The sequence below is a fragment of the Labrus bergylta genome, chromosome 6 (genome assembly GCF_963930695.1).
Source record: "Labrus bergylta chromosome 6, fLabBer1.1, whole genome shotgun sequence".
Taxonomy (NCBI): Eukaryota; Metazoa; Chordata; class Actinopteri; order Labriformes; family Labridae; genus Labrus; species Labrus bergylta.
The window spans coordinates 20,527,937-20,541,458 of NC_089200.1; the positions used below are offsets into that span (position 1 = coordinate 20,527,937).

Sequence of the window (13,522 nt, forward strand, 5' to 3'; positions counted from 1 at the left end):
TCGGCTTTGCTAGCTGTTTTGGCACATTTAACCCAGTCTGTGTGATTAACAACAGACATTGACGACATAATGTCTGGAGGTCACGCAGAAAGCCTCATTAAAAACATTATTGGTGACATAGTGCGGGAGTGTGCGGTGAGAGGACATGCGGTGTCTGAAACTCTGGTGGCTTTCATGGTCAGTAACCAGGACTAACCTGCTAACTACGTTGTAGCTTAAAGTTAGCTGGTAACTACCACTAGTTCAACATGTTTAATGCTTGATATGAATTAAGTTAAGACAGTCGTCAATCTTTTTCATGTGTTAACAGGTTAAAACCGTTCAAATAATAGTTAAAAATGTCATTTTATATTTATTTAAACCTAAATATAGGCTACAGCTCCCCTTCTACTAACCAGTCTGGCATGTGTGGAGGACATTAAAACTCCATTTATAAACTGTTTATTTATATTTATCATATATACTAATTATATACTGTATTTAATACATACATTGTTTTGTCCTGTTTGCATTTTGTCAGGTGAAAGCTGTGGTGCTGGACCCTAGAAATGGCTTTAATGTGGACCGGATACTGACCAAACAAGATGTGCAGAAACTCGAAGAGGTGAGTTTACTACAGTGTTCAATTATTTTTTCTCCTTATAACACTTCTTCTTGTATTAAAGAAAAAAAAACATTTTTGTTGATGACTATTAGTAAATTCATTTTGATGTATCTATAAATTACCATATGAAAATATATTCTTAAAGTTAATACATTTCCAGCTCACAACCCCCAAAATAAGGGTGCCAGACTACCGTCCCTGGAGGTGGTTAAAGCATTCACAGCCAAGCACACGCACTAATAGGCCTATCCAAACAAAGGTAACACTGAAAAACAATACAAAAGATTACAACAGAATTAAAAACCATACAGTTAATAGTAATTGTTCTCCGTTTTCCATGAACAATGAAGTCCTATACTTTTATGAGTATTTTCAAAATCTGTGTAAAAACCCTCTCTATACAGTACGTCAGTTACATTATGAAGAAATGCCGGAGCACATTCTGGCTGGGTGGGTGGGAGGGACTTGTCATTAAATGTGCCTTGTAATTCATGTAATTAGATTTTTTTTAACCAGAGATAATAATAATAAGAATAATAATGATAATAATAATACATTTTATTTGTAATGCACTTTATGTTTTTGGAATAAATCTCAAAGTGCTACAGAGATTAAAAATAAAATAATAAATCATCAGAATAAACCATTGGAATAAAAACAAGAAAGATTAGACAAATACACTTCTTGAGATTTATGTTGTTTCAGGAATTTCTAAATACTGATGTCATGAGGCGAAGCAACATTTATATTTTGAATTGACATAGAAAAAATACATCTTTTAAGGGTTATAGTCACTGATTTGCTCTTCACAGCTGTGTCTGGATAAACTGATGGAGAAGTGCAGCCCGTCCCTCGACACAATCAAGGTGCAGGTGTATTTTGATTTGATTGATTTTATTCCTAATCAAACACAGGTGAGACTAATAACACAGGTGACGACAATGAGGGCAATCACAATGGAGGGAAACACACAGAGGAAGGAATGGACACATGAAACACTGAAGACAACTACAAAATAAATACATGAAACACTGAAGACACACAGAACTCAAGAATGAACAAAACACACTAGAACTTAAAGAAACACTAAACACTGAAAATACAAAACTAAATAATACTGAATCATGACATAACCCCCTCCTTAAGGGACAGATCCCAGCTGTCCCTAAAACCACTAAGGGAAAACAAAGCAGGCCCCCTCAAGCCCTCTTTGTTGAGCTTGAATCAGAGCTGAAGCGGACATGGACGGTCAGAGTCAAGAAAATTAAGTAAGTTTTTATTAATATTTGTTTTAATGTAGGTTATTTTTCTGTTATATATATATATATATATTCATAATAATATTATTTATTATTGACTGTTGGCAGCCACGCTGTAGGACTGCGAAGGGCTATCACTAGAACTGGCACTTAAACTCCACACAACACTGACATTGGCCCAAATGAAAAAAAAGTGCAGCACAATACAAATGACAACTTTATACCAACAACCTGTTTGAGAATATTTAATTTGATTTCACCGAAATGTGTGATCTCATTTTGGAAGTGAAGGTTAAAATGGACATATCGGTAGTTTGCTGCAGCAGGAGGACCACAAACTGAAGAAAAATCAGAGAATGACACCACGTTGCTGCTGCATTCACCCTGTCCTATGTGCCAAAACATCATCATTACGCACAAGAATATCTGCAATGTTTACATGTTTACGGGACCCACACTGATTTCTTCATATAGTGGCAGAGAGGTCACGTCAGTCAGCAGTCAGCAGTCTCCCTCACTGTTTAATATTATTAATCAAAGGTTTGATCAACGAACAAAAACGTTTGATTGTTGGCCACTTTTTTTCGTGGGCATCTCCGTCTGCTCTGTGACTCGTTATGAGGATATATAGGCCTAATGATCCTGTCAGAGATGCCCCAACTTAATATCCACACTTGAATTATTTACAGAATAAATACGTGCAGCTGATGATGATGTGCTGAGTATGGAGGAGGCGAAATGTGTGAAGCCACACCGTGTCTCTGTGCGCTCCGTGCGCTCTGTGCGTCTTGACGCGGTCATCTTTATTAAAACTAAAAACCACACTTGATGATAAATGCACAATATTGAAAGATATTAATGAAAACTGGTGGCTCTATGGTATTTGTGTTAGTCTAATGTTTAACTCTACATCAGTGATTACATTAGTGTACAAGTCCGGTCCTCTGAGGTCCGTCCGGGATAATGAAGGCGAGACGGCGCTGATGCAATATGTATGAGGCGGACTTTTAAAAAAAAATGTTTTTTTAAATGTTATGTTTATATATTGTCATAATGAAAGTTACTTATCGGAAACGGCTCACTACATGCGCGATTATAGCCTAAATAAAACCATCGGTTTGAATGATTATGATGACGTGGATCTGTCAGTAAAATTTTATATTTAGTGAAATAAAATGTGAACCTGAACCTGAATGATTGACTTACTGTTACTGATTTACAGTGTTGTGTATCCCTTTCCATTGAATAAATAGATCAGAGTTCAACTCAACTAGAACATCTGGTGGGGGTGTTGCCAAGAGTCAATGAAAAAAGTTTCTCCCCCAGAGCAGTTGGAAAGGTTACATTTTATGGTTAAGGGCAACACAAGACTTTTCACTCATTGAAGAAGCAAGGAAGGCATAATCTTGTAAATCAGACTTGAGCCTTGGTTTGCAGTATGGATTCAATTTCATCTGCCATTGGAACCTATGTGAACTGGGATGTCCAAAGTTTCCTTCTCTTCACTGCCATTTTTATCCTCACTGCAGATTATATTAAGAACCGCCGGCCGGCCAGCTTCCCTCCAGGACCTTGGGCTCTACCTATCATTGGCAACATTTTCTCGGTGGACCACAACAGGACCCATGAGAGTATGACCCAGGTTAATGAGCATGTGTAAAAAATATATGATTTAAAACATAACCAGTCACCTGACACTTCTATTTATGTTTTCCATGTGAAATGAGCATTGAGATCATATCCTCTCTTGAATCTACTCACAGCTAGCAGGGAAATATGGAGAAGTGTACAGCCTGCGGATGGGGCAGGAGTGGTTGGTTGTCTTGAATGGGTTTGAGGCTCTGAAAGAAGTTCTTGTAAATCAAGGAGACAGTGTGGCTGACCGGCCACCCCTCCCTCTGCATATGGATATGACCAAAGGACTAGGTGAATACCCACAACAACATTAGGCAGTATTGAATAGATATCTGAATAACTCAAGTTGCTGATTGGAGCTTTCTATTGCAATAATAAATTGACAAAAAATTGATGTGTAAAGATAACCTTTTAACTCCATCCCCTGTGTAATTGTGTTGTGTTAATAAAAGCTCTCCTGACTGTGAAATTGAATGAAATATGCTGTCTCCTCTATGACTTAGATGATTACATTTTATCAAGGTCTAAACCAAAAGAAAATGCAGATCAATGACTAATTATATGAAAAAATGTGTTTAACATTCTGCCAATTTCTATGTTTTTCCCACTTCACATTCATGGATTTCTCATCAGGTGTCATTTTAAGTAGTGGGCACTTGTGGAAGCAGCAGAGGCGTTTCGCACTTTCAACCCTCAGAAATTTTGGAATTGGCAAGAAGTCCCTTGAACCTGTTGTTTTGGATGAATTAAACTATTGTTTAAAAGAATTAAATGGGTATAAAGGTGAATATTGAATACATTATACAGACAACAAATTCAGTAAGAGAAAACTGCATATACCAATTATTATTTGATTTTCTGTGTTTCTGTGGAGGTAAGCGTTTCAATCCACACCTCATCCTCAGCAACGCTATCTCCAACATCATCTGCTCCCTGGTTTTCGGGCATCGCTTTGAGTACACCGATGAGAAGTTCAGGAAACTGATTATGTACTTTGAAGAAGTACTTCAATGTCAAGTAACAATTTGGGCACAGGTATGACAATTTCAAGCTTGTGGTACAGTATTTAAGTTGTGTACCATTGGTATGAAATGTATATTTTTAGTGCGAAACTGTATCATCAATGCAGATGGGTTAATATGATTGTTGCGTTTAAAAACAATGATACAACTGAAGATCTAATATGTTTAAAATACTTGAAAGTTTACTGGAATCCAATCTCAAGCATTGACTATTACAAAAAGAAAGTCTTATGTTGAAGTTCTTCCTCCATATGTTATCATTACAATCTGCTCTACTCTGCAGTTTTACAACTCATTCCCTCGGCTGATGAGACATTTGCCAGGACCTCATCAGACATTTCTGCTCATTTGCAACGATATCAAGGTTTTCATAAGAGAAGAGCTTGAGAAGCACAAACAAAACTGGGATTCCTCAGATCAAAGAGACTACATCGACTGCTACCTGAATGAGATACAGACGGTAACTGGCACTGGATGATGCTTTATTTGTGACACTGTGCTGTTGGACACTGGATGTTCTTGTTGAGTTTATATGCTTAGTAATGCTGTGTGCAGAGGTCTTGAGTTATTGATCTTAAAAAACCCATATTTTGTTTTTTATTTTTAGAATATGGGAAGAGCTGACAACACTTTTGATGAGGAAAACCTGATTGAGTGCGTCTTGGATCTTTTTGTGGCCGGCTCTGAGACCACATCCACCACCCTGCGCTGGGCTTTCCTCTACATGGCCAAGTACCCAGAGATCCAGGGTAAGAGCACTGACCAGGCACTGACCAGGCTCAAAAATGTCCAATAAGGTCATAAACATGTATTTAAAAAAAAATGCAAAGATCATCACTTTGAGACATGATATCATTTCATTTTATACAAAGGAAATCCTGAGCTAACACCAGAGTCCTTCACATATGTAAAGGACATGCCCTCTTTTGGCTGGTTGAATGATTTTAAATAAACAGAAACATATCTATCTATTCACTAATGTATCTGTTTCCCTTCCTCAAAGCAAAAGTCCAGGCTGAGATAGACAGAGTGATTGGACAGTCCAGACAGCCATCAATGGAAGATCGTGTAAGCATGCCCTTTACAGATGCTGTCCTCCACGAAATCCAGAGAATGAGCAACATAGTTCCTCTCAGTGTCCCTCATATGGCCAACAAGGATATCCAGCTGGGAGGCTACACAATCCCGAAGGTAATTTCTCAGAAAATGTGAAATGTCACACACACTTCCATGGCCAAACCATCTTGAAAATATAGGTTGGCCCTGAAGGTCATAATGGAACAAATTCAAGAAACCAACCACATTTAGTGAACACAAAAGCTAACGTAAAGCACAGCAACAGTGTCCATATTCAAACATCTAAAAACACCTCAAGAGGGACAAGGGAACTTTACAGGAGATGATCAGAGTCTGATACAAAAAATGGTTTATATCATGCTTACTAGAGTAAACATCAAACTGAATTCTCTCACTCAGGATCCCTGCTCATTTATGGGTTGTGAACAAAGAATCAAAGAAACCACAGAGTGTCATGCTTGTCTTTTGATTTACGATATGATTGAAGCTCACTTTTGCATCATGCATGTTACACAAAGTCAAACACACACACACACACACACACACACACACACACACACACACACACAGACATCTTTGCAACTTGTGCACTTCATAACAAGGCTGTGCAGCTGTCTCCACTTCGAAGATGTTTGAATTTACTATACTGTAGTTTGCCCTGATCATTTTAGACTACCTTCATATAGTTCAAACCCATAGTGCTGCCTTCTATGATTGATCAGACTGCATGACCTGAATTAGGGCTGCACAATACATTGTTTCTGCATCGTCATCGCGATGTGCGCATGCGCCAGAGAGAGCGTTACATTACATTTCTTTACAATGCAGCACGTTAACATATTTAATAAATATCCCCATAATATTATTTGGTCGCGAAGGGAAACTTAAATGATGGAACCTCAGTGCATGAGCATGTTATTAAAAGTCTGACATGATGTGAGAAGAATCACTTGAAGGAAACATTATAGATCAATATCAATAATTAACAGCAGATCATCAACATGATTAAACTCTTTGCAAACACAAATAGCGTTTCCAGAGGCAGCGAGAGACAGATGCAGACAGGTGAGAGTCTGTAATCATCATTTCAGGGAGAGTCATGGAGAATTCAGCTGAACAGAGTGAAGCAGTAAACTTTACAAATATTGCAATATATATCACAGGGAAAGAAATATTGCAATGTCAGTTTTTACCTATATCGGGCAGCCCTAACCTGAATTAGACTCCCTGCATGCACTCTTTAGGATACTTCTCATTGGCTCTTCTTAATCCTGCAGTTTGATTTTCAACAAATGAAGTACAAAGTACCATAGTTATAGGTAATACATTTTACACATTATATAATTTTTTTTTTTTGGCCTCAAATGAATTCTTTCCCCATTTTCCCCACTACAAAATGCAACAAAATTTTACAGGTTACGATAACATATCACAGTACAACACTTGACAAAACACAAAGACGTTTCAAAAAACACATCTTTTTATGGTCAGATAACGTTTAAGGTAGGGAATGACTTATTTGATTGTGACTGTTGTGTTCTGACAAAATGTTTTTAGCGTGTGTGTTTCGACCTTCAAAGCTACCCTACATTTATAATATTATTGTAATATTCTAATTAACAGGGAGTTACAGTCATTCCCAATTTGACCTCGGTGCTTTATGACCAGACTAAGTGGAAGACGCCCTTTACCTTCAACCCAGGACACTTTCTGAACGAGGAGGGCAAGTTTGTGAAACAAGCTGCTTTCATCCCTTTCTCTGCAGGTGAGGAGCGCCACAATGCCTTGTCTTATTTGTGTCTTTATTTACCTGTAATTACAGGATATTAAAAAGGCAAAATATAGCCTTCCTCAGTTATTGCAGAATGACCCTTAAGCTAGCAATTATTCTTCAGTTACGTCATCATGCTTGTTTTTCATGATGTGGGTGAATAGAATATAATTTTCCGGAGCTGAATTGCTGAGGAATGAGCAATCTCGCGTCATTACTATCTCCAATTACAGTTACAACAGCAACCGTGAATAGACAGGTTGACAAAATACAACATAATGGATGCAGTTGATGCAAAACCATTGCATCCTAAAACTTGGAAACAACTAAACACTGGAAATCAACCTCTTAAAATAAAAGGGTCGAACCTCCCTACTTCTGGCTAACTTTGGGGCCAACCCAGACGCTTGAACAAGGCAAAGTTCAGGGACCCTGCTTGGGTCCTGATGATTTGGGTCGTTTATTGTTGCGAACACAGCGTACACTTAACATTTGTCCTGCTATTTCTTACAGCAAATTGAAAATGTGTAGTGGGAACACACCGTTAGGACAGAAACCTGGAGTACTAGGCTGTGTTTGTATGAGTTATGTTGTTGTCATGTCCGAGGAGCGGATCACGGAAAAAGAGTGATTGGGTTTGGTGAACTCATATTTTTTGGAACCCTGTCATGATTAACATATTAAAGAATGTACACCGTCAGCCTGGCGCCCGTCATGAGATATCCCAGCATGTCCTTTGACACTTCACACTCTGCAGCATTTAGAACTAATTGATGTTGCGGTGATTGTCAAATTGTGTACAGACGCTATCAGCCAGTAACCTTATTCTGTCATTGACACCAAGAGGCCTAAAATAATCAAATCAATTAAATACAAATACAAGTCTTTCAAATCTCAAGTTAGACCTGGATGAGAGAGTTAAAGTAAGGAGGAGCTGTTTTTGTCACTGTTTTGTAAGCGAGCAGCAGAGTTTTAAATTTGATGCGAGCAGTAACTGGGAGCCAGTGTAAGGAGATGAACAGCGGAGTGACATGTGTTCTTTTAGGAAGGTTGAAGACCAGTCGTGTTGCTGCATTTTGTATCATTTGCAGAGGTTTGATAGTGCATGTAGGAAGACCTGCCAGTGGAGAGTTGCAATAGTCGATGCGTGATATCACAAGAGCCTGTACCAGGAGCTGTGTAGCATGTTCTGACAGGTAAGGTCTGATCTTCCTGATGTTGTACAGGGCAAATCAACATGACTGGGCAATCGAGGCTACTTGAACCTTAAAAGTTAGCTGGTCATCAATCATGACACCCAGGTTCCGGGCATACTTTGTGGGCATGAGTTTGGTTGTTCCAAGCTGGATATTGATCTGTGGTTGCATAGAGGGACTGGCTGGGATGACAAGGAGCTCAGTCTTTGAAAGATTGAGTTGAAGGTGGCGTTCATTCATCCATTTAGAGATATCAGCAAGGCATGATGAGATTCTTGCAGAGACTGCAACATCGTCTGGCGGGAATGACAGGAAGAGCTGGGTATCGTCAGCATAGCAGTGGTATGAGAAGCCATGAGAGCGGATTATTGAACCAAGTGAGCTTGTGTATATGGAGAAGAGAAGGGGACCAAGCACTGACCCTTGAGGTACCCCTGCGGATAAGCTGTGCGCTTTGGACACTTCTCCCTTCCACAACACTCTAAAGGATCGCCCAGAGAGGTAGGACACAAACCAGCAGAGGGCAGATCCTGAGATGCCAAGTTCAGAGAGCGTGGATAGAAGGATTTGAGGGTTGACTGTGTCAAAGGCAGCAGACAGATCTAGCAGTAATAGAATTTAGTACTGACCCGCAGCTCTGGCAACTTGTAGCAATTCTGTTACTGACAGTAGTGCAGTTTCAGTAGAGTGGCCCCGCTTAAAGCCTGACTGATTTGGGTCAAACAGATCGTTTCTGGACAGGAACTCAGAGACATGCTTAAAGACTGTGCGCTCAAGTATGTTTGACAGAAAGGGCAGAAGCGAAACCGGTCTGTAGTTTTCAACATGGGCTGGGTTTAGTGTGGGTTTTTTGAGCAGAGGGATGACCCAAGCTTGCTTGAATGCGGTGGGGAACACACCCGTTGACAGAGAGGAGTTGATGATATGCTTAAGTGCAGCATTAAGCGGAGAGGAAATGGTCTGCAGGAGGCTTGATGGTTTTGGGTCCAGAGGACAGGTGGTGGGCCGAGAGTCTAGCACAAGCTTAGAGACTTCATCCTCAGTCAGAGAGGAGAATGAGTCGAGTGAGGCACTTTTGGTTGGTGCCTTTGGGCTGAGTTGGTCAGGCTCAGAAAAATGGTTACTGATGGTTGCAACCTTTTCAGTAAAATACGAGGCAAACATGTCTGGTGTGAACAGATCGGAGGGTGGAGGAGGAGGTGGTTGAAGCAGTGAGTTAAAGGCAGAAAACATTTTTCTTGTATCTGTGGCATTGCATATCTTGTTCTGATAATATGTTGTCTTGGCCGTTTTCACCGTTTCAAGTCTTTGCTTATAGTCATTGAGATCATGTATGTTTACATTTTTGCCATTTTCTCTCTGCTGACCTCAGCCCTGCTCTTTGCTCTCTTGTGACTTCCGTGAGCCATGGGCTAGGGTGGGTTTTGCGAGCGGGTTTGGACACCAGAGGGCAGAGCTTGTTCAGAGATGAGGCTAGTGTGGAGCAGAGTGTGTCTGTAGCCTCGTCTGTAGAGAGTGCGGTAAAGACCTTTTGCGCATGTTTTGGTGGTATGACACCATTTGTGGGTGTGCCTGAGGGAGTTCCGGCAAGGAGATTGTGAATTGAATAAAGAAGTGGTCTGATAGATGCAGAGGGGTGACAGTCAGGTTTGCTGTCAAGCAGTTCCGAGTCAGAATTAAATCTAGAGTGTTGCCAGCTTTGTGGGTAGGAGGAGTTGGGACCTGCGTGAGGTCAAATGAGGATAGGAGAGCAAGGAAGTCTGTTGCCTGGGCTTTATCAGTGCGTATATTCATGTCTCCCATTACAATCCATGGTGTTCCATCATCAGGGATTTCTGAGAGTAGCATGTCCAGTTCCACAACAAAATCATTCAGATTACACCCTCTTTGGCGGTAAATGATAGCAATGTACATTCTAATAGGAGCAGTGACCAAGATTGTGTGATATTCAAATGAGTTGTTGCTCAGTGGGAAGAGTTTATTGAATTTCCAGGTATTAGAAATGAGGATACCTGTACCATCTCCACGTCCAACAGAGCGGGGTGTGTGTGAGAACACTGTGTCAACAGAAAGAGCAGCTGTGCCTGTATTTTCTGGGCAGATCCAGGTTTCAGTAAGGGCAAGTTCCTGAATGTCTGACATTTTTGCAAGTGCTTGGATGAATTCAGTTTTATTCACAGCAGACTGATAGTCCCAGAGACCAAAAGTAAATGAAGGGTGGGTAGAAGAGGCTTTCTTAAGCAGAGATTTCATTGTCTATGACAGATGTGTCTTTTCCTGTTCCCATGAATGACAGAGATTTCTTTGTAGCACATGTTGCGTTTAGCAGATGACCAGAGAAAATAAGCAAAGCAGTAGTCGTGGATGCTCAGGCTCTGTGGCCACGCTGAAGCGTCAGACGCCCCAGATTTTCAGCTTGCAATCAACAGAGGGTGTGACACGCGTCAACTGCCTCTCCTGTTGATGCTCAGAGAATGAAACTCAAGTGCTCAGTCCAAACAAAGCCTGACAACGACCCACTATCAATATCTACTCAAAGCAAGTTTCGATTCACCCACCTAGCTGACAAGACCTTCCTAGTTTTTAGATCAGAGCTTGTTCTGACACGCAGTTCATTGAGTGTCCACTTCAGGCTGGCTGCAGAAGCCCAGGAAATCACATACACACCCCATTCAAACTTTGAATTGCCTTGTTGCTGAAATGTGCTATATAAATAAACTTGCCTTGCCTTGCCTTTATGCTAGTAGACATAATCATTCCCGCTTTATAATCTGCCAGAACTTCAGTGTTTTTCTGCAGGACCACAGGCCATAGGTCTTATATAGTTGCTCTCCACTCACAATATAAAGAAAACTCTTATATATTATATGTATTCAAGTATTGGCCAGGCTTGAATACATTTTGTTGATCAAGAAGTGAGCACTATTATAATAATTATTATCAGATGAAAGTTTTAACACATTAATAATTTCCTATTGAAGGCTCAAAACATCTTGAGATTATTTGTTTTGGCTAAGCAGAGACAGGCTTGTCAGCAACCCAGGCATCAGCAGACTGTAAAGCAGTTCTTACAAGTGCTTTCGGGGGAAAATCTGACCTTTCTGTTAAAAGTTAAAAAGTAAGTAAGACCTTGTGAAAATAACATGTTTTCCTGTTTCAGGTAAGCGGCTGTGTCTTGGTGAGAACCTGGCAAAGATGGAACTTTTCCTTTCTTTCACCTCTTTTATGCAGCACTTCACCTTCTCAATGCCTGCTGGGGTAAAGCCTGTGTTGGACTTTGTCTTTGGGATCACTCTGGCACCATGCCAGTATGAAATCTGTGCAACCTCACGCTTAGAAAAGCTTTAATTGACAAATTATACTCTTTAAGACTTATAACTGTGATTGAGTTAATTTCTTTCCACAATTGATTTTGGCCTACGTTGTAACCTTTCATTTGAGCTTTTGGCAGTAGTTGTGATCCTCTAGTTTAAGGGACTTTGTCTTAGGCCATACATTAATCTCACATTTACACAATTTGCACAATGCTTGAGCAAACAAAAAAAAAAAGGTATTTCCTGTCATTTACAAAATCACACATCACAATATGACACCATTATGTATAGTCACATTTAATAGGTTTTAGCTAGGCCTACCTTATAAAAATATGGCAAATAATGAAACCACACATAATTTATTTTAAGGACTATTTATATCACAATGCTAACAACAATTTATAGTGTAGAAAATTGGTTCAAAGATTGTTTTCAGAATACGTCACAGAGCATATAAACAAGCTTGAGGCAAATAGAGGCTTTATTAAAGGTCTTGACTGCTTTGAACATCTCATTCAATTTCTTGTGCCATGCCTTATTATGTTTCCCCAAATGTTGTCTGTTGGTTGTTTCCTCAGGGTGAGATGCAAATGCTTCACCTGCCCTTCCTCTGTGGACACTGGATTTTGTAGCCCACTCTGTAGGCTTGCAGGTACACACGTGCCTGGTTTATTCTGGAAGCAGACAAAGCATTGTCATAAATGATTATACTCAGATGTAACTCTTCAGTTTCACCTCTTGGGATCTATCTCATTTATATATCATGATTCTCATATTGAACACCTTATATTTGCTTTGTACATAGGGTTTCAAATTGAGCTTGAACTACTTTTTACAAATACTTTCATAGTATATTTTATTCATGTCAATATGCCTTATATTTCAGTAAATTCATGTGAAGAAGAAAGTGAGATGTAGGAAGGTATCTCAGCAAGTCCTCGGAAGTCCATTGAACTTTGTAGGAAACAGCTCTGCAATAAGTCAACACCAATCTGTTTCTTCAAAAAGATGAAACAAACATAATTAAGTATAATCCAGATTAAGGGGACGAAATAAGGAAACATGTTACTTGTATTTAGTGCAAAACTGAACTCCAAGGGGTCCACACCGGTCAACATAACTTTCCCTAAAGGCCTTTCTCACTGCCCGAGCCATGCTGACCACAGTGGTGACCACAGGGCATGTCCTAGGAAAGACACAAACACTCAAATCCATGAAGAAAAGCTACAGTGTTCTGAAGACATTACACATGTGTATATGTGGGTAATCAAGGCAGATAGTGGAAAACCTGCTGATCGATTCTTATTGATTCTCAGCGTTTAAGTCTTTTGAGTGTTCATACTCACAGTTTCTCACAGCGCAGGCCTGCTGTGCCCTCAGGACAGGAACAGGTGTTGTGAGGACTGCAGGTAGCCCCATGTTGGCAGGGTGGTATACAGGGGGTGGTCACAGCTGTAGACGTAGCACACAGCATGACTCTTAATGTAAAGGCTAATAAAGGTCTCAAATACTCACACCCACACAAACACAAATACTAACCTGTTTCACATAAGTCTCCAGTAAATCCTTTGGCACATTGGCACCTGTTGAGGCCCACACAAACTCCACCGTTCTTACAAGGTTTGTGACACACAACAGGCTCTG

At 40.0% G+C, this 13,522-nt stretch overlaps 1 protein-coding gene and 1 long non-coding RNA gene across 4 annotated transcripts in view; one reads left to right on the forward strand and one right to left on the reverse strand.

Moving 5' to 3' along the window:
- The first annotated feature begins 37 nt into the window (after positions 1-37).
- Positions 38-12,385, forward strand: LOC109996107 (cytochrome P450 2J2). 3 transcript variants are annotated; one of them, XM_029280425.2, is made up of 11 exons: positions 38-177; positions 521-604; positions 3,393-3,505; positions 3,627-3,789; positions 4,132-4,281; positions 4,373-4,533; positions 4,804-4,980; positions 5,128-5,269; positions 5,524-5,711; positions 7,221-7,362; positions 11,725-12,385. In XM_029280425.2, exons 3-11 carry the CDS (start codon positions 3,497-3,499, stop codon positions 11,910-11,912), a joined length of 1,320 nt encoding a protein of 439 aa, XP_029136258.2. In that variant the 5' UTR covers positions 38-177; positions 521-604; positions 3,393-3,496; the 3' UTR covers positions 11,913-12,385. The 3 variants fall into 3 exon arrangements, with proteins under 3 accessions (XP_029136258.2, XP_029136257.2, XP_020505721.2); XM_029280424.2 differs by lacking the exons at positions 38-177; positions 521-604 and adding an exon at positions 1,653-1,872; XM_020650065.3 differs by lacking the exons at positions 38-177; positions 521-604 and having other exon boundaries at positions 3,162-3,505.
- LOC136179411 (uncharacterized) overlaps positions 12,342-13,522 on the reverse strand; it is a 22,247-nt gene continuing 21,066 nt past the window's right edge. Inside the window, exons 2-5 of the long non-coding RNA XR_010666544.1 lie at positions 13,418-13,519; positions 13,225-13,330; positions 12,948-13,064; positions 12,342-12,552 (exon numbers count right to left, since the gene is read on the reverse strand). This is a non-coding gene — a long non-coding RNA (uncharacterized lncRNA). The remainder of the gene's footprint in view (positions 12,553-12,947; positions 13,065-13,224; positions 13,331-13,417; positions 13,520-13,522) is intronic.

Coding starts and splice junctions, on each gene's coding strand:
- LOC109996107 (XM_020650065.3), top strand. CDS start 3,302: ATGGATTCAATTTCATCTGCCATTGGAACCTATGTGAACTGGGATGTC. Junction 3,790..4,131: donor GGATATGACCAAAGGACTAG/GTGAATACCCAC, acceptor ATTTCTCATCAG/GTGTCATTTTAAGTAGTGGG. Junction 4,282..4,372: donor AGAATTAAATGGGTATAAAG/GTGAATATTGAA, acceptor GTTTCTGTGGAG/GTAAGCGTTTCAATCCACAC.